We start from the raw sequence: 25,416 nt of genomic DNA, 5'->3' as shown, positions 1-25,416 counted from the left end.
ACCAATTTTGGTGTATTACAATTGCTAAACTGTAGTTTTTTTTTCACTTTTGCCTATTTTTGCCACTTTTCATTGCACCATATTTAGAATCCAGATGTTCAGGTCTGATTTATAATGTGCAACTATTGAAAAAGTCGGAAATTTTGGCACAAAACTACTTCAGTCTTCTCCTGCCATTGGAAATAGTTTAGAATGAGTTGCACAAAATATTGCACAACATGCCAGATTTATCAACAGAACCGGCTACGGTAAACCAGATGTGAAGAAGATCTCCAAAGACAGACTTTACCCTATCTCTGCCATTTCTGGAAATTTTGTTGCTTTATTGACCAGAGAAATTTTTACAATTTTGATAAATAAAATTCCGTGGCATCAAATAAATCTGAAATAATAAAAACAAAAATTTCTAAAAGAAGTTTTAGAGAGGTTAGCCACTTTATGTTTTTCATAATGTGTTTGTGAGTTTGGGGGAAGGATATTAGGTAATTTACTAATATACATCTACTGATATTTCTGCACCGCTTTCTTGCAAAGTGAAGCCTCTTGTCTTTTACCAAATCAACAAGCTTGTCCATAAAATGGCTGCGGATGGAGGGTCATGTGAGCTCTAAATGTCCATGAACAAATGCCAGTAAGAGATCACATGACAGGACAGGAGGCTTCACTTTATATATTAGATGCTGATGGGTAATAATGGCCACCTCTGCAGCGCCAACCTCCGAGCTTCCACCCCACGGGCTGAGCCACTTCTATCCCCCAGCCGGTCATCGAAGCTCACCTCTCTTCCAGGAGCCTTCATCCATAGTCCACCTGTGCTTGCGCAGACACCTGAAGGGGACAGGATACATCCGCCTTCATGCCGCGGCCTGATCAGCTACCCCCTATGAGGAGCGGAGTGCAGCATGGGCATGATGCACCACGACACATGCTGGCGATACAGATGTCGCCTGATGCCCGACTCTTTAAAGCTGCTTCTGCTGCCCAGGAGTCCCCTTCCCCAACCTCACACATCCTGGAGGCCTCCCAGTACCTTGCCTCGACCACCTCCTCTTCTATGACCCCAGGGCCCAACCTGCATATGCCTACCCTTACTAATACAGACCGTGCCTCTGCTGGGCAACTGTTGACCCCCACCACTATCTCCCTGGCACCACTTTGAATGATTATGGGGGTCCCCAAACCCCATTGTTGATCCCCACCTTGGTCCAGCCGAGTTTCCCTCCAGCCCTCCAAGAGAATAGGCTTCCGACTGTACAAGTCTCCCCTCCCTACCCACCAAAGATGATGGGGCAGATTTATCAAGTGTCTGAAAGTCAGAATATTTCTAGTTGTCTATGACAACCAATCACAGCGCCCCTATAAAATATTCATGAGCAATGATGAAATGAAAGCTGAGCTGTGATTGGTTGCCATGGGCAACTAGAAATATTCTGACTTTCAGACACTTTATGAATCTGCCCCGATATGTCTCAATTTGCTTCTCAAATCCTGGCTGAATGTTGATAAGAGTATGATCTGGATCAGGCGCAATCTTCTACTAACCTGGGCCTGGAAATTCTGCAGGAAACGGTTCAAAACCACCAAAGGAGCGTATCAAAGGCTTTCCTGAATCTGTCCAATTTGCGTCTCTGTTTTCCACAGTTACTGAAATTCTAAACAGCATCCTCAGGCAACCTCCTGACATGCACATCAAAGCTCACCAAGCCCTACATCCTCCAGATCCAAATCCACAAAACCCGAGGGACGTTGTGTGCCTGATTCATTACTACTCTCTTAAAGAACAGATTCTGCTGAAATTGAGACACCAAAAACAGATCCTGTACAAGGGAGCCTGCCTGATCTTTCTCGGTTTACCCTTGCACAATGTGTTGCGATCCCTTCTGGACCTATTAAGAGAGCATAATCTTCCCTATAGATGGGGCTTCCCGTTTGCCCTTCATGTCCACTCTGGAGGGAAGAATGTTACCCTGAAATCCCCAGACGACCTGAAGCAATTCCTTCAGGCCCTACACCTACCTATAGTGACACTGGTCCACTGGCCTTCATATTTGCCTCCCTCAGCTCCCCCTACATTGGCCTCTTCTTCCAACCTCACCCCGCAGGGGCCCCCCATGAGGGGACCCTGGAAGCGCCAGATCTCCAATTGGAGTAGCAGCACAAGCGGCTTCACCTAACTCCACCTGATCCTGTTACTCTATTTTGCTCCCATCTCCTTGCACTGGTCTCCCCATCAGTTGATTTGCTTGTCTCCTTAGATCTCATGCTCCAGAGGTCTGACCTGGGAGCTGCCTACCAACCCATGCATTAAGATTGTGCCATGTATTTTTGAAAAGCGGACAATCTTTTCCCCTGTGAATCAGGTTTCCTCATAATTTGTACTTGCGCTGGGTTGTCGTTAACGGCTCATTGGCTTTATTGTTACACGTCCCCAGTAGGTCAAGGGATCTTGGATAACACTAGCTGTTAGTCAGAAACCGTTTTAGCTTTGGCTGCTAGTTTACGCTGCAGATCCTTCCTGAAGGGGTCACTGGTTTCTAATTTTTGTTGTACTAATCTTTACATTTTCTTTTTCTTTCCCCCTCCTTTACTCCTTCCCCTTTTCTTTCCCTAACCCTTCCCCCCTTCCCCCTGGGAAGCAGCTGGATTGTTAAGATCTCCAGCTATGGACTCATCCTTCCCTGATGACAGAGCTACAGGTGGCATCCTTTAACACTCATGGACTAAACTCCCAGTCAAAACGTGCACAGGTACTCCAGCACTTGCAGGGGACCCATTTCATAGTGGGCCATGCTCTATATAATTAAACACAAACACTTCACTTGATGGTTCTATGCTAGCAACCCACTGTCACGCTCTGGAGGAGTAGCCATTGGCCTGCACAAATCCCTACCCCACACAATAGTGGACTGAACAACAGAACCCAATGGCGGGTACATCCTCATGAACCTCATCATCAGCGGCCACCCATTCACTATCTTTCGAAGAGCTAGAAAAAGCAGTGTGTCAATGACATGTGGGTTTCAAAAAAAACGTAACAAGTTTATTTATATCAAACACTGAACACAAACACATATTAAACTCAATTAAAATTGTACCAAAGTACACACAATTATCTACAATGTTGTGCACTGTGGTTAGTGCAAAAAACAACAAAACACCTCCTGAATGGACAATATGTACCCAAGCCATCCCTAAATATTGAAGAGACAGGTATAAAGTGCAAATGCATAAATCAAGCTGCCATCAAAGTAAGTGCTAGGTGGATGTATGCCTACAATGCAATCATGGTATGCATGAAATACAAGTAATGAGGTAAACAGGTAATACAGGTAATGAAGGCAAATCCTAGTAGAAAAAACAAATAACCCGGTCAACAAGCCATGAGATAGCAGCATACAAACGGGGTGGTAAAGTGGTCAGGAAACGGGGTGGTAAAGTGACTCCCGCCCTCCACCTCCTGACCACTTTACCACCCCGTTTGTATGCTGCTATCTCATGGCTTGTTGACCGGGTTATTTGTTTTTTCTACTAGGATTTGCCTTCATTACCTGTATTACCTGTTTACCTCATTACTTGTATTTCATGCATACCATGATTGCATTGTAGGCATACATCCACCTAGCACTTACTTTGATGGCAGCTTGATTTATGCATTTGCACTTTATACCTGTCTCTTCAATATTTAGGGGTGGCTTGGGTACATATTGGGTACATATTGCCTGTTCACTCCTGTGGAAATTGTAGGCAAAATTCTGGAAACAGATGGATTTACTGGTAAATTCTTCAAACATTTCCTGCAGGAACTTAGCCCAATAATAGTAAAGGCCTAGAACACTGTCTCCCCGGACTTTTCCTTCCCCATTCCCCATGTGGAATTAAAAATCTTTGCGAAACCGCTTGCCAATAGGCTGAAACCTCTCGTACCAACTCTTATTCATAAGAACCAAGTGGTGTTTGTCCCAGGAAGGGAGAGCCGCGACAATGCCCTTAAGACACTGGACATCATACACTACGTTCAGATACACCGGACACCCATGATGATCTTCTTCTTAGACACGAAAAGGCCTTTGATAGGATCTCCTGGCCTTCCCGTAGAAAGATCCTGTCCAATATTGGCTTAGGCCCAAACTTCACGACTAAGATCTTCTCCCTTTACAGTAATCCCTTTGGCCAGACGTAAAATTAATGGCAACCTTTCGACCCCGTTCCACATCCACAACGGCACCCGGCAGGATTGCTCCCTATCACCAATTCTAGATGTACTGGTAATGGAGCACCTATTGGCGGCCATACGAAATAACCTGGACATCCAAGGCACAAAGATTTTGGAACAGAGTACAAATGCTCTGCTTTCGCTGATTATTAGTTTATATCACGGACCATCACTCTTCCCTTCCTGCTTTGATGGCGGAGCTAGATAAGTTAGGCTGTTGGTCTAACTTTAAGGTCAATATGCCAAAATCCAAAGCCATCAATGTTTCACTTCCAGACCCTGAGGTGCGTCTTATGACTGGGTTCCCTTTTGTCTGGCCGCCAAGTGGTATCAAATACCTGGGAATCGAGATTCGTAGGGACCTGGACTGATTATTCACTGACAACTTTGCTCCCTTGCTTACTAGGTTTGGTATAGATCCAGCCTCCTGGTTTGGACAACTCAACATTCTTAAACTGACCCTACTACCCCAATTGCTCTAACTTGTACAGACTATCCCGCTCTTCATATCCCTTTTCCTTGTGGACGGGCATCTGAAAATGCTTTGGTTCCTTTGTTAGACACCCAGGATGGCCCAGAATCTGACAGGAAATTCTGATCCGTCCCAAGGATATGGGAGGTGTTGGTCTGCCTGACTGCCCACTTTACTATCTGTCAGGGGCCTACTCCTGGCTTCTGGACTTCTTTCACCACAGAACCTCGAAGACATGGGTAGGCATAGTACAATGGGATTTGCTCCAGAGACCTCTCCACTCTCCCCTGGACTTGGACCCCAAATGCTTGGGACCCCATCCCTATGTCTTTTAGCACGGCCAACACTCTACGCACTCTGAAGGGGGTGGGACAAGTAGTCTTCTTGATTGGCCTGAAAGGCTCCCTGCTCCCAATTGTGGACAACCCTGCTTTCCCTCCTGGGAGAACAGGAGGCCCTTTCCTATATCGACCCCGTAATAAACCAATCAGATCCCCCCATGCTCGTGGGCTCCATTCTTCAACCCATACGGCTCCTTATCCCCATACGACTCACCTCGACACACTTTCTCCAGTACAACCAACTTAAGCATTTCTATGACTCAATTAAGAACCACAATAATCTGTCTCGCCCCCTTCAGATTTCAAGCAAGCATGCCTAGCTTCCACCCCCATACCTCACGCTATATCTTTCATCTATAAGCTGTTGGTTACGGTGCAAGCCACAAATCTTCCTCGATATTGTGAGGCCTGGGAGGCTGAACTGGGTAATTAATTCTCCCCCGCGCAGTGGTCAAAATATCTGCGATCGCCACCAGGCACCAAGAGACTGGCTACAAGATTTATATCCAGGTGGTACAGGGTGCCACCTCGGCTACGTACAGGGTATCCCGAGGTTCCATATGCCTGTTGGAGATGCGGCTCCAGCGGTGGCACCATGACTCACCTTTGGTGGTCCTGCCCATATCTGAGTAACTTCTGGTCCACTGTCCTTACCTGTATAATGGATATCACAAGACTTCTAAGCCTGAATAGCACTGAAGTGACCCTTTTATTTATGTTTGACATACCGGCCCACAAAAAAAAAATCTCTCAGTCATCACCTTCTCCAACTGGCCAAGACCATAATCCCCAGGAGATGGCGCCTTAAACACTCCCCCCTCAATCTCCGAGTGGTTGGCTGAAATAGCCTCCCCTCACAGAATGGAAGAGCTCATTGCACAATCCCCAGCAGATCATACCCGTTTCTCTAACACTTGGCTCCACTGGCAAACCTTCCCATTCTCTCCTGCATACCGTGCACTCCAGTACTGATGGTGTCTGTGGGACTGAAGGTCCCTCTCCTTACTTACTTGCACGCTTTCGGCTGCTCCCAACCCCACTCCCCATTTCCCAAGCCTCTTCTCTTACCACTCTTCTAGCAAGTTATTTCCTATGTCGTTACTTCCTTCACTTCTCCCCAACCCATTCTTTCAGAATGTTTATGTAATTCTGTATCTTATTATTTGCTGTCTTTATTGTCTAATTTTATATGGCAATATGGCATTGTTGTCATGCTATTGTCATGCCACTGTTTATCTGTATTTCAACTTGTTATTTAATAAAACACTTTGAATGGAAAAAAACACAGCTATAAGCAATAGTATTTGAAAAATAATGGATTTTTTTTTCTTTTAACGGAATCACAGACTAGAATTAGTTGTTTCCTTTTATTATAAAATGGATTGTAAGCTTTCATTTCATGAGTAATTCACATTAACAACATTGTTTAACAATAAACAAAAATAAACATAATTTTAGTTTGTTTTCATTCCAAATAACATATTGTAACAAAAAATACATAAAGACATTGGCAATTTCAGTTTGTTTCTGTCCACTAATTATCTGCCATCACAAGTATATCCTATAGAGTTACCTTAGGCAGTTTAACCCATCTAGACGCAGTATTTGAGTGACTGTTGAGACAGTATATACAATTTCCTTATTCAATTTATTATTATTATTATTATTATTGACATTCAACCCTCAGCAGCATATTAATAATATACATTTGCATATGAAAATACAAAAGAAATTAACAAAAAAACATCCACAAGCATAAGAAAATATATCACATTATGGCATTCAAATTTGAATTAAAATGCACTCCAGATTAGATCCTGTATGGAATGGATTCTCTTTTGTGCAACAAATCCAATTTACCACTAAAAAGGAGAAAATGCACTCTTTCTTTTTCTGAAAGAAACAAACCCCCCCCCCCCCGAAAAACAGTTAAGATGTGATTGAATTGGCAGATGTGGTACATCAAAAGAAAACATGTATCACATTGTAAAATAAATGAAAGCACGGAAGAATAGCTCATCTTGTATATATCTCTCTGATTACTTATATCTACAGTACTTTGTGAATAAAAAATGGAAATTAGAAAAGCATATAACATTTATGTCACAATGGTTATAGGATTTGCATATGTTAATAAAATAGCTAATCTGATTCTTTTGTACTTAACCCTATTTAATGCCACATTTATTATGTGGAAAACCCGTTGTAGCCAATACCTTTTAGCTGTCCCCTTTAAGCCTTTGTAGCTAGTGGGATTGGGGCCCTGCACTGCTCCCTTTAAGATACGCGATACAGCAGTGTTCTTTCTTATGGGAGTTGTGCTGCGTAGCATAGAAACAAGAAAACAGAAACACCAGAAGGTTTGGCGTCAACTAAAATCTCGGGTGAGTGTATAAAGGCCTCACTGTGCTATATATGTAGGGCATGGTGAGCTAACCAGTTCTCTTGTTTAATATTTATGGTTTATATAAACTCACCAGCTACCCACATCTATTTGGAGAAAGGGGTTCACCCCCTCTCCATGTGGCAGGGCTGAATACAGAACTTTTCATGCATGCACAGATGAAAATTACTCCGCTCATAGAATTGGCTGTTTTTGGCACTCCCATAGACCTATGCAATGTTACCTGCAATTATGATGTATTTATGACATATCCTATGAATATTAAACATAAAAAATACTCATTTAATGTATGTATAGTAATTTCTTGATCATGGTCGTATAATGTTTAACCCCATGGGACAAACATGTGTTCCTATTTTAATTTACAGTTTTCTGCCCTCTTTCAAGAGCATTTTTTTCCTTTTCCTTCTTTTCTAATGCCATAATCAAATATTTTATATAATTTATTGTAAAGCAGTAAAACAATTATTGCTTTATTATTCCATGTTGTGTACTGGGAACCTGGAAAAATTCTAAATGTCAAATTCTGAAATTGTCAAAAACCGCATTTGCACCATTTTCTTGTAGTCTTGGTTTTTATGGCTTTCACTGTGCGCTATAAATGATACTACTCTATAATCTACTTTAGATCTACTTTATTAATTGGCTTGGTATGATCACAGTGATACCAAATTTATATAGGATTTATAGTGTTTTAATACATTTTAATAAATTAAAAAGTGTACTTTTGATAATTTTTTTATTAAACTTAACTTCCGTTTTGGGGTTCACTGTCTGGAATAACTGTTTTTATTTTTGATAGATTGGGCATTTTACCAATTTTTCTGTATATTTCAAGGGCTAATTATACCCTAGAGTTAAATCTGTCAGTGCTCAAATCAGAACATACTACAGGCAGTCCCCGGGTTACATACAAGATAGGGTCCGGAGGTTTGTTCTTAAGTTGAATTTGTATGTAAGTCGAAACTGTATATTTTATAATTGAAGTTTTAGACAAATATTTTTCTTTTGCCCCAGTGACAATTGGAGTTTCAAAATGTTTGCTGTAATTGGACCAAGGATTATCAATAAAACCTCATTACAGATACCTTACAGCTGATTATTGCAGTCTGGGATTATACTAAAGCATCCAGAGAGCTTCACCAGAGGTCACAGTGGGTAGAGGGGTCCGTCTGTAACTATGGGTTGTCTGTAAGTCGGGTGTCCTTAAGTAGGGGACCGCCTGTACTATCTTTTACTAAGCCAATTATTTACTTACCTAGAACAGTCAGGCCCTGTCCAGCTTGGGGGGCAATTGCATCTGTTTGGTCTTATACATCTACCTCCATTTAAACAAGGAGACTGGCAAATGGCTGTAGAAAAATATAAGAGAATAAAATTTAATAGTTTAAAGGTTTAGTATTAGGTTGTACAGTTTTATAAAAAAAAGTAAAGAAGGGGTCTGAAAATGGTTAAAAAAATTTACTTCCCCTGCTGGTATAGATCTTACAGTTCTTGTTTTTTCCTCAACCAGTACCCACCCTGATATGGCAGTGAATGGATCGAATTGCTTGCTCAGCGCAAAAAGTGACTGAGGTGTTTCCCCATAATGGCCAACGAGGGGCTCAGAGGACATTTCCTGCTATTTTACTGCTATTTAAAGAGGGATGGAGTTCCACTTTTATAAAGATGATCAACATTGTAATCTCTGAACTTAACAAAAATATATATTATACTTATGTTATTTGATGATTACATAGTAGGAGAGACTTATTTAACTGTGGTTAAAGAATATTTACATGAAGAAGCAAAAGGCAAACATAAATACAATTGGCTGCAAATAATCAAGCTTCTAGTGTCACATCTATCTAAATATTATGCTAAAGATTATTCTAAAAACCTGATATGTTATACACGAGAAAAGAAGGTCTAAATTCCTTACCAAGATGACAGCGAGATCCAGTCCACCCATTGAGGCAGTCACATTTGTATGGGGCTGTACAACGACCTCCGTTTAGACATGGCAGTATGCAGATCGCTGAGGGGGGAAACACATTGTACATATGATATCAAACATATAGTGGAGATGATATTGATGGTATACCACATACACATTCCATAGGCAACTAAAAAGACAAATGCACTACACACATTTTTACAAATTCACTTTTTGCTACAACTTCCATCAGTAGTTAATATGATGAAAATGGCTTCTACAGATCATTGTCCACAGCAAAAACCTTGTTTAGTCTGACACATTCAAAATCTCTTCTAATGCTGCTGCCAGCTGTTCATAACCGGAAGGAGGTAACATTACGTAACTAAATATTTAAACTTAGATTTAGATTTGTTAAATTAAACAAATTTATAGGTAGCTAAACCTTTTAAACATGAAATATTTGTTGCATTTCCATATCTGAAACACTGTCCTATACTAGTTATTTCTAAAAAAAATTCTAAGAGGACATACTCCTAAATTACCACATTTGTCATACTTCATTTCCTTCACTTATACAAGATTTATTCCAATACACATCAAGGTTTAACCTTCCAAAAGCCCAATTCCTCTCTTTCTTTTTAAATCTTATATATATATATATATATTGCTAACATTTCCTTCATTGCTTTACATAGATTTCTATCACTGACATCAGTCCCTCTCCTCAGTGAAGCTTACAATGTAAACCCCCAAACACAAAAGGATTTCCAAACTTGTAAGTAGGACCCTAAGCACTGAAAGAAACACTGAGACTCTTTGTTGCCCTTGTTATGTCGCAGTCACTAGTGTCCCAACAATGATAGACCATGCAACTGCTATGGACTTGTGGGTCAAAGGACTGTGGGCACAATTGTTAAGCCCCTGCCTTACCCAATCAATTACAAGCCAAATCGGCAAAGTCCAGAGTTTAGTAGGGGACTACGGTGTATTGGCTCCCCCATTTTCCCACCCTCGCACCACCTCTAAAGCAGGAAGTGCCAGGGCAATGATTTCAATTGTGCAAGACTTTTTGTGCAAGTCGAGTAGAGCAAAGCAGAAACTAGCAGACAACAGTAAAGTAGTGAAGGTCTTGAGCGCACTGGTTTTACACATCATGAAATGTTTCTTGCGTGGCACCTTAGCAATGAGACAACTTTTTTTGGGCCATCAGTTAAATCATCTGATATTATCAGTAAAATGGCAGCTAGATCACAGCAGCCATCAAGGTCGTACTTACAGTGCTAGCAGCCATAGCAGCTGCAATGGGGCCCACGGGCCCTGGAATCCAATCTATCACACTAAAGAATGGAGGATTATATACATGTTATGCTGCATATTAGACATAATAATATGTATATAACAGTGCACATCTTCCTCCATACACAGTATGGAGTCAGCAGCTTAAATAAGAAATGGAGTGGGAGGGGACAGCAGGACTAGGAATCTCTCATCTCTACTTTCTGCCCTCTACTTCCCCCATGTAGTCAGCAGCTACTGGGAAAGATCTGTGATCTCTGATACCCCCATTGGATAAAAGTCTGTCTGAGAGTGAGTATATACATATGTGTGTATAAATGTATGCATATGAATATGTGATATGTATATGCTCTATATGTGTGCATATGCTGTATGTCTGTATATGGCATTGTAAGTATGGCATTGTAATTATGTGTGTATTTTCTGTATATGCAATGTGTATATGCTCTATATATGTGTGCATGTGTGAGGTATATATGCTGTATATATGGGTGTATATGGCTCTTTATGTATTTGTGTATATGCTGTATGTGTGGATATATAGCGCCAGCTTAGGCCTCTTGATGTATCTGACGTAGTTTTGGGTAAAACCCAGCGAACAAATGTTTGATAGTTTTAAAAAAGAACGCAGGAACATTGAGTGGAGGTGGCGTATTCACAAAAATGTGTGATTATTCCACTTCTTTTATGCCAGAAAACGGTATATTTATGCTGTATTTGTGTATATGGTGGGTATATACTGTATGTTTATGCTGTATGTGTATAAATCAAGTGTGTATATATTGTGGGTGTGTATCAGATATACATAAACTGTATGTTATGTGTATATGTGTGTATACTGCATGTATATGTGCATAAATGTTTGTATGAGTGTATACGTGCGTGTGTGTATTTTTACATCTAAATAACATTGACGGTTATGTTATATAGAACTGTTTCTCATTTCTACTTTCTGCCATCTACTTCCCCCTGTGTAGTAAGCAGCTACTGGGAAAGATCTGTGATCTCTGACACCTCCTTTGGATTAAAGTCTGTCTGAAAGTGAGTACATACAAGTGTGTGTATAAATGTATGGATATGAATATACTGTATGTTTATGCTGTATGTGTATAAATCATGTGTGTATATACTGTGGATGTGTATGAGATATACCTATACTGTATTTTATGTGTAAATGTGTGTATTTGAGTGTATACATGTGTTTTTGTGTGTATTTTTACATCTAAATAACATTGACAGTTATGTTAAATAGAATTGTTTCCTATAAATCCTTTCCTCATCCAATACCTTCCCTTCCTTGTTTAAACTTGATGGATATGTGTTGTTTTTCAACAAACTATGTAACTAAATAAGAGCGCATAAATGAAATAAACAACTGTATGGGGCACATTTACTAAGGGTCCGCAAACCGCGTTTCCATCGGGTATCCCGACTATTTCCAATTTGCGCCGCATTTAACAGGGGTTTTTGGCGCATGGGATCGGATTTTGGCGCAATATTTGGCGCCGACTTTTATGCTACACAAATCGGGGGTTTGGCCGTCGGACTAAGCGCAGGATTTAAAATTCAAATTGTGTCGCAAGACATGCACTCACATACACCCGGAAGAAGATGGTGACCTCCGGTGGACCTCAGCGGTGAAGCGACACATGCAGGATATCGGGCGCACGATCTTAGTGAATCGCGACGGACTTCATCCTCGTCGGACAACGCACGTTGGGGATCGCGACAGGACCGGGTAAGTAAATGTGCCCCTATGTGTCTGTATAAAAGTGTGTGATTGTAAATCATGAGTAAATAAGTATGTACATTTTATTAAGGTGAAGGGAAGCCCCATTCAGAAGTCTGCTATGGGGCCCTGCCTCTCCTAGATATGTCCCTGGCCACCACAGATAGACAGTCAGGAGGTCACACTTTAATAGATAGGGTAGGTACTATTTCTGCCCTGATTTGTGGTGCAGCCACTCAGCTCCCTATGGAGAGTTTGCACCTCATGCCATGCTTCTGCTAATGGGAACATGTGAATGGAGCCTAACAGATTTTCCCTGTGTCATTTTTAATTGTTACACATAATTTATGGACTTTTATGACATGATTCCTTTGGCACTGTGGATTGTACAGTATGGATTGTTACGGACATGCGGTGAGAAGTTCATATCAAGAGCTCTGTTAGAAATATATTTACTAATAAAATTGGTGATGTGTTCAATATTTATTTCGGCTGTTCTGTGTGGTGGAACTTTTTTGTTGCAGTATGACTAGTTACGGTCTTGTTTAGTTATGGAATGGAAGCTTTATATAGTATATTATAGAGGCATTATTCAGTCATAGTATGGGGCAGAAATATTGTAGAGTGGAGCATTTTGTTGGCATTATCACAACCCAATGTGGCAATGTTATTCAGTCACATAATGTTGGTAATGTCAATTTATAATATCACATTTGACTATTGTCACTTAACTATAAAGTAAAGTTTTATTGTTGATCTTCTCCTAACTCCCTCCTACATGTGCACAATCTACTCAGCTAAAATGAACAATACATTTGTTTGACTATATTATTTCTGAAGTACACTAAGAACTGTTAGATTCCAATTCGCTCAATCTTTATCTCCCCTAATAGCTGCAATCATGGCCGCGAAGCCCCATATATACATTAGATGGTCATGCACTAACATTCAGTCAGTTTTAATCTAATATATGGGTGGGATTATGCTAGTTATTCAGTACTCACTCATGGCAGATGATTACTTTTTCAGGTCATACTGTAAGTTGGCGTGACGCTTCCACATCTCCTGTGTAACCTGTGTATTTTGCCGCTTTTTATTCTTGATATGTTTAAGATTGTTTTATTGGTCTAACTTAAAAGTGTTGCATTCCCTGACCTTTATCTGTCTCCGAACCCTGATTCTAGCCACACATGCTCTAAATCAGTTTCTAGTACCATGCTTCAGAAACAAATCTGCAAAAGTCTGTTTTATACAAAAATGACACAGTAGGATCATGCTCCTCTTCAGAGGCCAAAACATTCCATCCTCTTTACATTTTTTGTATGGTGCTCTATGATTTATACAGAAACAATACTATGCTTATAAAGGAAATTGTCACTATACATGTTAACTAACTAGACATGTTTTATTAGTAATTTCCCGTTAAGCCTTCTAATTACTTAGGAGGTAAATTTGATAGGGCTACATTCATATTGAACTTTCAGCATATTCTTTTGCTACTAAGCAGAGGGTAATTTCATTTCTGAACATATTTATACATTTTTATATTATTGTTATTTTTATTATAAGGAGCAGCACTTGTAAATAAGGTAAATTTTACCTCCTTTACTTCTCCCATCCGAACATGTTTTATTGACCTGCAAGCCTTTACTTGCAATAAATTTCAAATTTGTACTGAAGTCATTGATTTGTCTGTTTCCAAATAGTTTGTAGCTCTCTTCTTTTGAAGAATTGCTTCTAAAATAGTTTGCTGCAACCTTTGCAAACTGTCACTGCATGCTTAAATCATTGCTAAGATTCATAACCCTGAAATACATAGCTGCCCTGTCCTTCAGCATCCGCCGCAAAGGAGAGAAATCTGCTACTGATATTGTTATATATAAAATATGTTTATTTACATTGCAGTTTAGCATGCATTTGGGCCTGTCTTGATATGCTATGCCTGAAATTAGCTACCTTTTTCAAAATGTATCGTTGTGTCCTGTTGCTGATTTGACATGGAGTCATAAAAAAGATTATTACTTATACCTCTCCCTAAGGAATTGGTCTGCTTCTCTGAAAGGATGTGATCCAGTATGCAGGGAACCTGTCACCTACAACCAACTAAATAAAACTCAGATAGTACTTTATAGAATACTCTAAAACAACTTTAATGCCTTCTTTCATGCATCAATTCAAGAAGGTGGGAGAGGTTTTGGATCCGTTCAAGCTTCCCCACCTCCTCACAGTAGCACTGACTTGTACCCCCACCCCTCCACACTGCCCCCAGTTTTATATCACTGCTTTCCAGTTTGAAACTCCTGCACATGTGTGGTGTGCCTGTTAGTCAGTCGCTGACCTGCATGTTTATGGTCGGCCCCATGGGTGCAGCATGAATGTGCCAGTAATGTGCACTGAGAGCTAGCTATTAGAAAATACACAAGAACATGTGTGTAATAGCCAAAAGGAGTAATCTTTATTAGCAAATGAAACAATATATACAAAAACGACACACAGGTCGAACACAAATGATTAAAAACATCTAAAAGGGGAGGGGGATACAGCCCAGCCGTACCCCTCACACAAGTATGGACAGAGGGGGGACAGTGGCACCTGATAATACCAGCAAACTGTCACCCCAAGGCGACCCTGCTCAAGGCACTGTCAGGAACCCATGCAACTGAGGAAGCCCCCTGAGGAAGCATCCCCCTCTGTGGGGCGTCTTCTTCCGACCCTGTCTCTCCCTGCACTGTCCTGACCCGATGGTAACTATCATCACTTTCACAGAAGCGTATCCATTGCCAGGAGCTATTCACTCCCTCTGCTTGGGTGTTTATACGGAGTTTCATCTCTTATGCATGTTAGGGATTATTCCTGGACATTCATTAACAGGCTCTTATCTTGTGCCGATTTGTTGCACGCTTCATCCAGCCTGACAGGTTGCTTGTTATTTCAGTGCCCAGCATAGCCCTTATCAGCTGCTTTTTGTGTAGTATTCACATTATTCATTGCACTTGCATGGGTTCCTGACAGTGCCTTGAGCAGGGTCACCTTGGGGTGACAGTTTGCTGGCATTATCAGGTGCCACTGTCCCCCCTCTGTCCATACTTATGTGAGGGGTACAGCTGGGCTGTATCCCCCTCCCCTTTTAGATGTTTTTTATCATTTGTGTCCGACCTGTGTGTCATTTTTGTATATATTATTATTAATATTTAAAATAATAATTACTATTATTATTAATATTTAAAATAAATAGTTTTCATATCATATGTAGAGCCTAGAAATAAGCCTATTTCGAAGCTAAGGAGGTACAGTGAATATAATAAGTCTACATGTCCCTGTTAAATGACAGGCCTTTGTCATGTTAAAAATCACAGCCAGACACTTTATATCCACTTTCAATGTGACCCATTATCAGCACAATTCTGTTAAAAAATTAACAAAGCTAACAATAACTAAGCTGCAATTGCATAAATGTGAACAACCACCTATAAAAAGAGATGTAGCCGTGTTCAGAAGTAGCCATTAATATTTGAATATTTGTACCCATGTTACACAGTAGTCTAAACATCTGCCATGTTTTGACTTCTTGATTTTATCCAGTTTGGGTAAACTAAGTTGACTGGACATGATATGGAGTGACACAACCATTTCTAAATAAGGTATGTTTGATGATAACATATTATAACAAAAACCAACCCTTCAAGAGGAAATAAAACTGCCTATCAAGCTTTGGAGGCTAAGATTTGACAAAATGTACAAGAAAACCTTGTTGCAATCAAAGTTTAAAATGACAAAATCTAGATTTCTAGATGCTGTATATCATGAATATAGACTATATACTATGCAGTATATATAGAGTTCATTTCTACGTTTAGGCTGCTGGCTCCCTTGAATTATTGATTACAGTGCAATATTGCAAACCTTTGCTTTTTTTAAGAAATAGGCCAAGTAAAACTCATGGCCCATGCAATTTTTGAAACATTCTGCATTGTAGAAATGTGTTTAACATGTGTATCTAATTGAGGCATCTTTTTTAACAAATGCGTAAGATAGTCCTGTGGTACCTTGTCAACACTGACTCTATGGTATCATCCACCTGCACAGTTATGCCCCTAGGACCAGAGATCACCTTAGGGTCTTTTTTTGTACAATGCTGCAATGTTGTTTAATTGCAGCACTAAGGAAAGCATGGAGAGTTTTTCAGTGTATTTGAGATCTACATACATGAAAATGTATGTTTTGGAGAGTCAATAGACAACCGTTCTTTATGTACCATAGTGGATGGCAGTATGTGTTATGACTATACATTTTAAAACTTTACGTTATTTGTATAGTACACATTTTCTATAAGTGTCAATCATTCCAACAGTACCATCTAAGTGGTAATATACTCACGTTCTTCACAAAGCCTTCCCATCCAACCTTCAGGACATGAACATGCATTTGGTCTTTCACAGACACCACCATTCTGACATGGAAATCTGCACACAGCTTTAAGAAAAATTACAAAAATAAATATCCAGTTGTATAAAGAGATTGAAGATAACACATTTATGTGTTTACTTTAAAGGTACTCAATTGACCACGTCAACACACTAAAAACACTTGGAAGTATACTGTATACTATAAAGGAAAAGGGTACAGTTTCTGGTTCGGGTAAATTACTGTAACTCCTTTATTCAAATCACAGGACGTTTTCAGCCAATGTACCTTTATATTGCCAGATTTAAACAGGACATGGTGACCAATGGCAGTTCGAACTGATCAGTTCGATTTCAATTGCCCCCTCATTTTGTTTTTCAGGAAGCCTGGCAATGGCTTTCTCCTTTATTCCCATGCAGAACATGCACCATTGTCAAGTGTCCATAGGTGTCAGGGGATATGTCAAGACAGTTGTCAGCTGATCAAGTATAAGGCCACTTACGGTCTCTTTGAATACTTAAGTATGTAATATGAGTTTTAGTTACCCATCCTAGTGAATTATTTAATTATTATCTACATTGGCTCCTGGTTGTATGTATATGTTATATCAATAAAACTAAATACATCAGGAATTTACTGTATTATGAATTCCATCTGAAATGCAGGAACATTAAAATCTTTACATATAATTGCAGAAAGCCACATACAAAATAACTTGTCTTCCTAAACCATCTAATAACAAATGCAATGTACAAACCCTAACCAGTAGCAGTAATGGGGGCTGGAAAAATAGGTATTTATCTCCTTTTCCCGATTCCCCATTTTGTTGTTTTTTTTATCTGTCTGACTGAATCTGGAAGTGTCAGTTGTCATGTAACCACTTTAACCAGTTAGTTGGCAGCTACATGAATATATTTCCTTCTATCAGTGTTGCGGCCACTGAATGCCCACAGCCAGGGATTACGCCCATCTACTTTGCTGCCTAAGGCGAGCACTTAAATAGTGCCCCCTTCTCCTTTATAAGTTAAAAAAAACACCCCTCAAGGCAAAGGCACTAAAAACAATTATTTTTGGTTGGTATATTATATATGTATATATATATACAGCTATTTAAAATAAAACTGGATAAATAGCATAATACACAGTAATAAGTGGAGTGACCAAGTACAGTACAATTCACACCGCTTTTGCATGTGGGTTAGTAAAGTCAGCTAGGGATGCTTTTTAGTTCCAGTTGGGGCCGGGGTTTTGTTCACACACTGCAACCCAATTCAACTGCAATGTCCTGGAGCTTCTCCCAATCTCACATGAGATGGGACATGGCCGATGACACAAAAGCACATGTGAGCAGGAGGGCTTATAGTGTATTATAAATGTGTGTATGAATTATTAGATGATTCACCCTATGGTGGACATTTATCAAAAAACTGGCCCTGAAATTGAAGGGGTTGGCCACTTACCTTACGTTTTGTGTAATGTTTGTGTAGTTCTTCACCGCTTTCTTGATAGGTAAAGTGAAGCCTCCTGTCTTTTTCCTCATCAGTCAGACATTCCTGTCCATAACATGGATGCATATGATAGGTCATGTGATTTCTTTACACAAAACATGAAGTAATGTGGCCATCCCCTAGCAAACCACCAGCAAATGTGATTATTTCCCCCTTCACACCATTTCGACCACAGAGGGGTGTGGAGGGGTGTGAAGGGGGGATGTACCCAGTTGCGGAAGTAAAACTTTGCAGGCAGTTTAAAGGGGTATTCTCGTCTGGGCATTCACATTCAGTTTCATTAATCTGCCATATATAAACATTTCTTCAAAAAATGTTCCTGTGTTCATGTTCCTTCTCATAAATGTAGTCGTATGGTCCCTTAGAAACGAGACTGTGTCCCTGGATACGGCCACATTTGCTGGAGGGATTGCACAAAGAAACAAAAAGTTTTTGTATATGAAATGTCCGGGAGTTACTGCATAACACCACAGCCGTCCTGTGGTAATGAGCGCTGAATCCAGGTGGTCAGGCAGGACTCAATAGCGCACGTCTGGCCACCGCTGCCAAAATCTAAGGTGGTCGAAACCGAGGAAGCCATCTCGTTTCTAAGGGACAACATGGCTATGTTTATGAGAAATTATCTCCATACAGGAACATTTTTTTTAATAACATCCAATAGAAGAAATGTTTATCTATGGCAGATTAATGAAACTGACTGTGAATGCCCAGACGAGAATACCCATTTAAGTAAAAGTTTGCAGGCAAGGACCTGGCATAGAAATATAGGCTGTGCAGCCCGCCTGGCAGAAACATCAAGAGGTAGGAGACTCTTGATTTATCCAGCGGTGCTGCTGAGGATTTCATCATATGCTGGTGCATGAGCATGGTTGAATGATATATCTTTCTCTATAACTTTTTTACCACAGTGTCACAAGTGAAGCAGCAGTTAATTTATTATAATACTTTTAATAAAAAAGTATTTTTTTATTAAAAGTATTTTTTAATGTTTCATGTTTCATTGTTATCTTGTAATCTTGGTGTAATTTTTTTTGTGGGAGAAGTTGATATTTTAATTGATCACAGCTTTTGAAAACTGCGAGCTTTTGATCACTTTTTATTACATTTTTTTATGGGTGGCAAAATCCAGATTTTTCAAGTGTGTGGTCTAATGCAGATTTCTCTGATGGTTAATAGAGCCTCAGAGAGGCTCACAGCTGTCGTAGAAACCCCTCTGATGAGGTCATAGGGAATGATGATTTCATTCAATATGGCGGTGAATATGCACAATCTGCATTTTAGTGGTAGTGTTGCATTCAACTGTGGTACGCACCTTGGATAGAGAGAGCTTAATTTTTGTGCAATCTCCATACAGCCTATTACTGTGTGTGACCCACTCCATTACAGTACCTACCCAAAGAAATACATTGTGAAATTGTTTAACCGGTTCGCGTTCCGATGCATGGAGAGGGCTCGCGGGCTGAGCTCTCTCCATAGCCGGTAAGTCTCTGCTGCATATTGCAGCAAAGGCTTACCGGTAACACCCGCGATCGGTGCCGGCACCGATCGTGGGTGTTTTCTTGCTGATCGCCGCCGGCGTCATCGGGGAGTGGCGATCCGTCGCCATGGTAGCTTCGGGTCTCACGAAGACCCGAAGCTACTTCGGGTTAACCCATTCATTACAATGTGCTATCAGCACATTGTAAAGTATGAGGAGAAAAATAGTAAAAATAAAAATTACAAAAAAAAAACGCATTTGTGTCGTATTCTTGTGGGCTTGGATATTACGGCTTTCAATTAACGCCACAAATGACGCATCTAATTTATTCTTTGTGTCAGTATGATTACAGGGATACCAAATTTGTATAGGTTTTATAATGTTTTCATACATTTACAAAAATTAAAACCTCATGAACAAAAATTTTTTTTGCCGTCTTCTTGTGCTTATAACTTTTCCATACTTTGTTGTATGGAGTTGAGGGTGGTGTCATCTTTTGCGACTTTTGATGATGTTTTCAATGATATTATTTTTAATAATAAGGTATGGCAGTATATGTGTATTTTACTACTCATACATTACAATGTGCTGATAGTACATTGTAATGAATGGGTTAACCCAAAGTAGCTTCGGGTCTTCGTGAGACCCAAAGCTACCATGGCGACGTCATCAGGGAGTGGCGATCCTCAGAAATATGGCCGCCGGCAGCTTTCACCGATAGCGGGTGGTACCGGTAAGCCTTTGCTGCAATATGCAGCAAAGATTTACTGGCTATGGAGAGTGCTCGGCCCGCGAGCCCTCTCCATGCACCGGGACCCAGACAGCATCTTATAAGCATCTTATAAGCCTTTACCCTGCCTGCAGAAATCCATCTCTCTCATCTCCTGTTCCAACAATGTGTGAAGAGGAGATGGTGGAGGGGCTGTTAAGGCAATAATGGCAATTATACAATATTAAAGTGGCACTAGCAGCTGCTACACTGAACTCTGCAATCTGCGATCTGCTGCTGCTACTACATCTTTCAGTCCAGAATTTCTCATCTGGTGCTCTCCTCCATAGTAGATAAAATCAGAACAAAGGCCACTATCAAGAGGTACAACAGCTGATTAGCCGGGGTGGGGGTAGAGTGCAGGAACAGCAGTCACAGCATTGAGAATCACATCTGTGTCTAACTCAATGCTCCCGTCCATTTAACAAGCAGCGCTGCAAGCTATGATGGAAATGAGACCTCACTGAGGAGGAAATGTATTTTATTTCTCACCAAAATTCCATCACTTAAAAATCTGGCGCCCTTTGCTGACTGGAGGAAGCTGCCGCCCAAGGAAAAGTCTTCACCTTGCCTCATGAATGGTGTGGCACTGCCCACAGTGGTCAAATGAAGACTGACACCTCCTGCCCAGCCTAAGAAATCAAAGTCACTTTGTATTACCAGACTGTTGGAAAAGCAATCCACAGAGAGACAATAATTTTTTTTGTCCAGCCTTTTGGAAACATTCTGAGCATATTATTTTAACTTACCGTATTTGAGCCGCACTTACAGACAACAGCTGCCTTGAACTGTGCACAGGTCTGCCACCTGCTGGTCATTCATCCTTATAATAAGGTGCGCCTTATAATCCTGTGCGCCTTATATATGAACCTAGACGTTTTAGCGAGCATTTATTGATGGTGCACCTTATAATTCGGTGCGCCTTATAGTCCAAAAAATACAATATCTTGTTCTTAATTCATTTGTGCAACTTGTGGATGTGATGCAAAAGCAATCCATGAATGCCCTATCTCCCAATCGTGATACATTCAGAAGTTTTGTGGTGTCCCTGTCTAAGTCTTAATGTTATGGGCAACCAGCTATTTATAGTCAGCAGTCACATCTATATCTTGATACAGATAATTATCCATTGTGCTCCTTTCACATTATGTAAGTTAGATTAGTAAAAAAAAAAGTTGTTCCAAATAAAAATTTCTCTGTTAACCCCTTAACGCTTAAGCCACTTTTCACCTTCCTGACACGGCCCATTTTTTCAAATCTGCCCTGTGTCACTGTAAATGGTTATAACTTCTGAACGCTTTAACATAACCTGCTGATTTTGAGATTGTTTTTTCGTGACACATTGTACTTTATGTTAGTTGAAAAATTTGGGTGCTAACTTTTGCGTTTGGTTATGAAAAAAATGGAAATTTGGTGAAAATGTTTAAAAAAAATGCTATTTTCAAACTTTGGAAATTTTTACTTTTCAAGCAGATTGTCATATCCCCCAAATAACTTACTAACTAACATTAACCTAAAGTCTTCTTTACGTTAGCATGATTTTTTAAGCATATTATACTTTTTTTTGGAAGATAGGAGGCTTATAACTATACAAGTGATTTTTCAGATTTTTGTGAAAATCGACAAAATCTATGTTTTACAGGACAGTTTGATGTGACGATGAGAGGCCTAAATGAAAGAAAACCCCCTTTAATGACCCCATTTTAGAAACTGTACCCCTCAAAGAATGTAAAACAACTTTTATGAAAGTTGTTAACCCTTTAATGGTTTCACGGGAGTTAAAACAAAATCAGGTACAATTTTCAAATTTAATTTTTTTATAGCTAAATGAATGTATTTTTCAAAAAATCTACACATCCTCAGTGGTTAAAATACCAAAATGCTCCACAGAAATTAATACCCAATTTCTTCTGAATATGCCAACACCCAATATGTGGTGGTATACTGTTGTACTGGCACACAGCAGGGCATAGAAAGGAAGGAGCACAACCAGGTTTTTTGCATGGTAGATTTAGCTGGAATACTTTTATGTTACCATGATACATTTGGAGAGCCCCTGAAGTACCATTACAGTGAAAATCCTCCCAAAATTACCCCATTTTGGAAACTACACCCTTCAGAGATTTTATTAAGGTGTATAATGAGTATTTGGACCCCACAGGAGTTCAAAAATTTGGGCTGAAACATGAAAAAATGAATATTTTTTCATCAAAATTTCACTTTTTCCCCAATTTTTGGGTATCCACAAGGAGCAAAAGGAAAAATTGCTCCACAGAAATTGTTCAACAATTTCTCCTGAACACAGAAATACCTCACATGTGGATATAAACTTCTGTAGGGACACACAGCAGGACGTGGAAGGGAAGAAGCACCCTGTGGCTTTTTGAAGGCAATTTGGACCAAAATAGTTTTCAGTGGCAATGATGCATTTAGAGAGCCCCTGAAATACCATAACAGTGAAAATCACCCCAAAGGACCCCATTTTGGAAACTACACCCTTCAGAGATTTTATTAAGGTGTATAATGAGTATTTGTACCCCACAGGAGTTCAAAAATTTGGGCTGAAACATGAAAAAATGAATATTTTTCCATCAAAATTTCACTTTTTCCCCAATTTTTTGGCATCCACAAGGGGCAAAAGAAAAAATTGCTCCACAGAAATTGTTCAACAATTTCTCCTGAACACAGAAATACCCCACATGTGAATATAAACTTCTGTAGGGACACACAGCAGGACGTGGAAGGGAAGAAGCACCCAGTGGCTTTTTGAAGGCAATTTGGACCAAAATAGTTTTCAGTGGCAATGATGCATTTAGAGAGCCCCTGAAGTACCATAACAGTGAAAATCACCCCAAAGGACCCCATTTTGGAAACTACACCCTTCAGAGATTTTATTAAGGTGTATAATGAGTATTTGGACCCCACAGGAGTTCAAAAATTTGGGCTGAAACATGAAAAAATGAATATTTTTCCATCAAAATTTCACTTTTTCCACAATTTTTTGGCATCCACAAGGGGCAAAAGAAAAAATTGCTCCACAGAAATTGTTCAACAATTTCTCCTGAACACAGAAATACCCCACATGTGGATACAAACTTCTGTAGGGACACACAGCAGGACGTGGAAGGGAAGAAGCACCCGGTGGCTTTTTGAAAGCAATTTGGACCAAAATAGTTTTCAGTGGCAATGATGCATTTAGAGAGCCCCTGAAGTACCATAACAGTGAAAATCACCCCAAAGGACCCCATTTTGGAAACTACACCCTTCAGAGATTTTATTAAGGTGTATAATGAGTATTTGGACCCCACAGGAGTTCAAAAATTTGGGCTGAAACATGAAAAAATGAATATTTTTCCATCAAAATTTCACTTTTTCCACATTTTTTTGGCATCCACAAGGGGCAAAAAGAAAAATTGCTCCACATAAATTGTTCAACAATTTCTCCTGAACACGGAAATACCCCACATGTGAATATAAACTTCTGTAGGGACACACAGCAGGACGTGGAAGGGAAGAAGCACCCGGTGGCTTTTTGAAGGCAATTTGGAACAAAATAGTTTTCAGTGACCCCTGAAGTACTATTACAGTGAAAAACCCATGGCAGAGGCCAGGTTTTTCAGGACAGGTGTCACATTGATAAATTGGGGCAGATTTATCAAGTGTCTGAAAGTCAGAATATTTCCAATTGCCCATGGCAACCAATCACAGCTCCCCTTTAAAATATTCATGAGCACTGGTCAAATGAAAGCTGAGCTGTGATTGGTTGCCATGGGCAACTGGAAATATTTTGACATTCAGACAGCTTGATAAATCTGCCCCATTGTGTCCTTTCTTTTCCCCATTTTGTAACATACTTTGCATCTTTTTTGTGTCCTTCCTCGTCCTCCAGTTTGGGGTACCTCGCCAGGGAAATGCTGCCCTGGTACAATACGTTGGACATCAGAAGTACTGGGTCCTTCTTGATGACCAAATAAGAGGGCCTTGATCACTGCCTCTTGAAAGCAAATAAATGATCCAACATGACCTGCACATTCGTATAGCACATAGGAATTATACAGTGCCATCTGTACAATTTGCACCGCCAGCTTTTTGTACCAGATCTTTGTTTTCCATAGAGTACTGTACGGCTTCAGCACCTGATCTGAAAGATCTACCCCACCCATGTACTTATTATAAGCCAGGATGAAGTCTGGCTTGGGGGCAGTGGTAGTGGTACCTCGTACATGAGTGGGGGTGCTGGTGTCTTTGTGAATTGTGGTCAAAATAAGGACATCCCTCTTGTCCTTATATTTGACCAACAGCAAGTTCTCACAACAGAGGGCCTTGATGTCTCCCTTTCTTAATGGTTGAGTTATCAGGGTCCTAGGGAGTCCTCTCTGGTTTCTTCGTACAGTGCCGCATGCTACAGTACCCCTGGAAATGAGGGACTTGAAGAGTGGAATGCTGGTATAAAAGTTATCCACATACAGGTGGTAACCCTTATCCAGCAGCGGGTGCACCAGATCCCAGACAAGCTTCCCAGTGACTCCTAGGACAGGGGGGCATTCTGGGGGGATAATTTGTTTATCTTTTCCCTCATAAACCCTAAATCTGTGGGTGTACCCTGTGGTACTCTCGCACAGCTTGTACATTTTAATTCCATACCTTGCCCTCTTGCTGGGCAGGTACTGGCGTATCCGTAGTCTTCCTTTAAAATGTACAAATGACTCGTCTACACAAATGAATTTTTCAGGGGTGTAGGCCTCAAAAAACTTGGTGTTAAAGTGATCAAGGATTGGCCTAATATTGTATAGACGGTCAAATGACGGGTCGCTTTGAGGTGGGCACTGCGAATTGTCATTGTAATGTAAAAATTTTAGAATTGCCTCAAAGCGTGTGCGATTCA

The 25,416-nt window shown here is 40.2% G+C and overlaps 1 protein-coding gene across 2 annotated transcripts in view; it reads right to left on the bottom strand.

Annotated features, from left to right (window-relative positions):
- Positions 1–6,379: 6,379 nt before the first annotated feature.
- Positions 6,380–25,416, bottom strand: part of SVEP1 (sushi, von Willebrand factor type A, EGF and pentraxin domain containing 1) — a 238,977-nt gene continuing 219,940 nt past the window's right edge. Inside the window, exons 47-50 of one of the 2 annotated variants that reach the window (XM_072154359.1) lie at positions 16,751–16,846; positions 9,352–9,447; positions 8,689–8,782; positions 6,380–6,919 (exon numbers count right to left, since the gene is read on the bottom strand). In XM_072154359.1, coding sequence (XP_072010460.1) covers positions 6,889–6,919; positions 8,689–8,782; positions 9,352–9,447; positions 16,751–16,846 — 317 coding nt within the window. In that variant the 3' untranslated portion in view covers positions 6,380–6,888. The remainder of the gene's footprint in view (positions 6,920–8,688; positions 8,783–9,351; positions 9,448–16,750; positions 16,847–25,416) is intronic. The other variant, XM_072154368.1, reaches the window with a different exon arrangement.

Source organism: Engystomops pustulosus, chromosome 1 (genome assembly GCF_040894005.1).
Source record: "Engystomops pustulosus chromosome 1, aEngPut4.maternal, whole genome shotgun sequence".
Lineage (NCBI taxonomy): Eukaryota > Metazoa > Chordata > Amphibia > Anura > Leptodactylidae > Engystomops > Engystomops pustulosus.
This window is presented reverse-complemented; position numbering and strand designations above follow the sequence as displayed.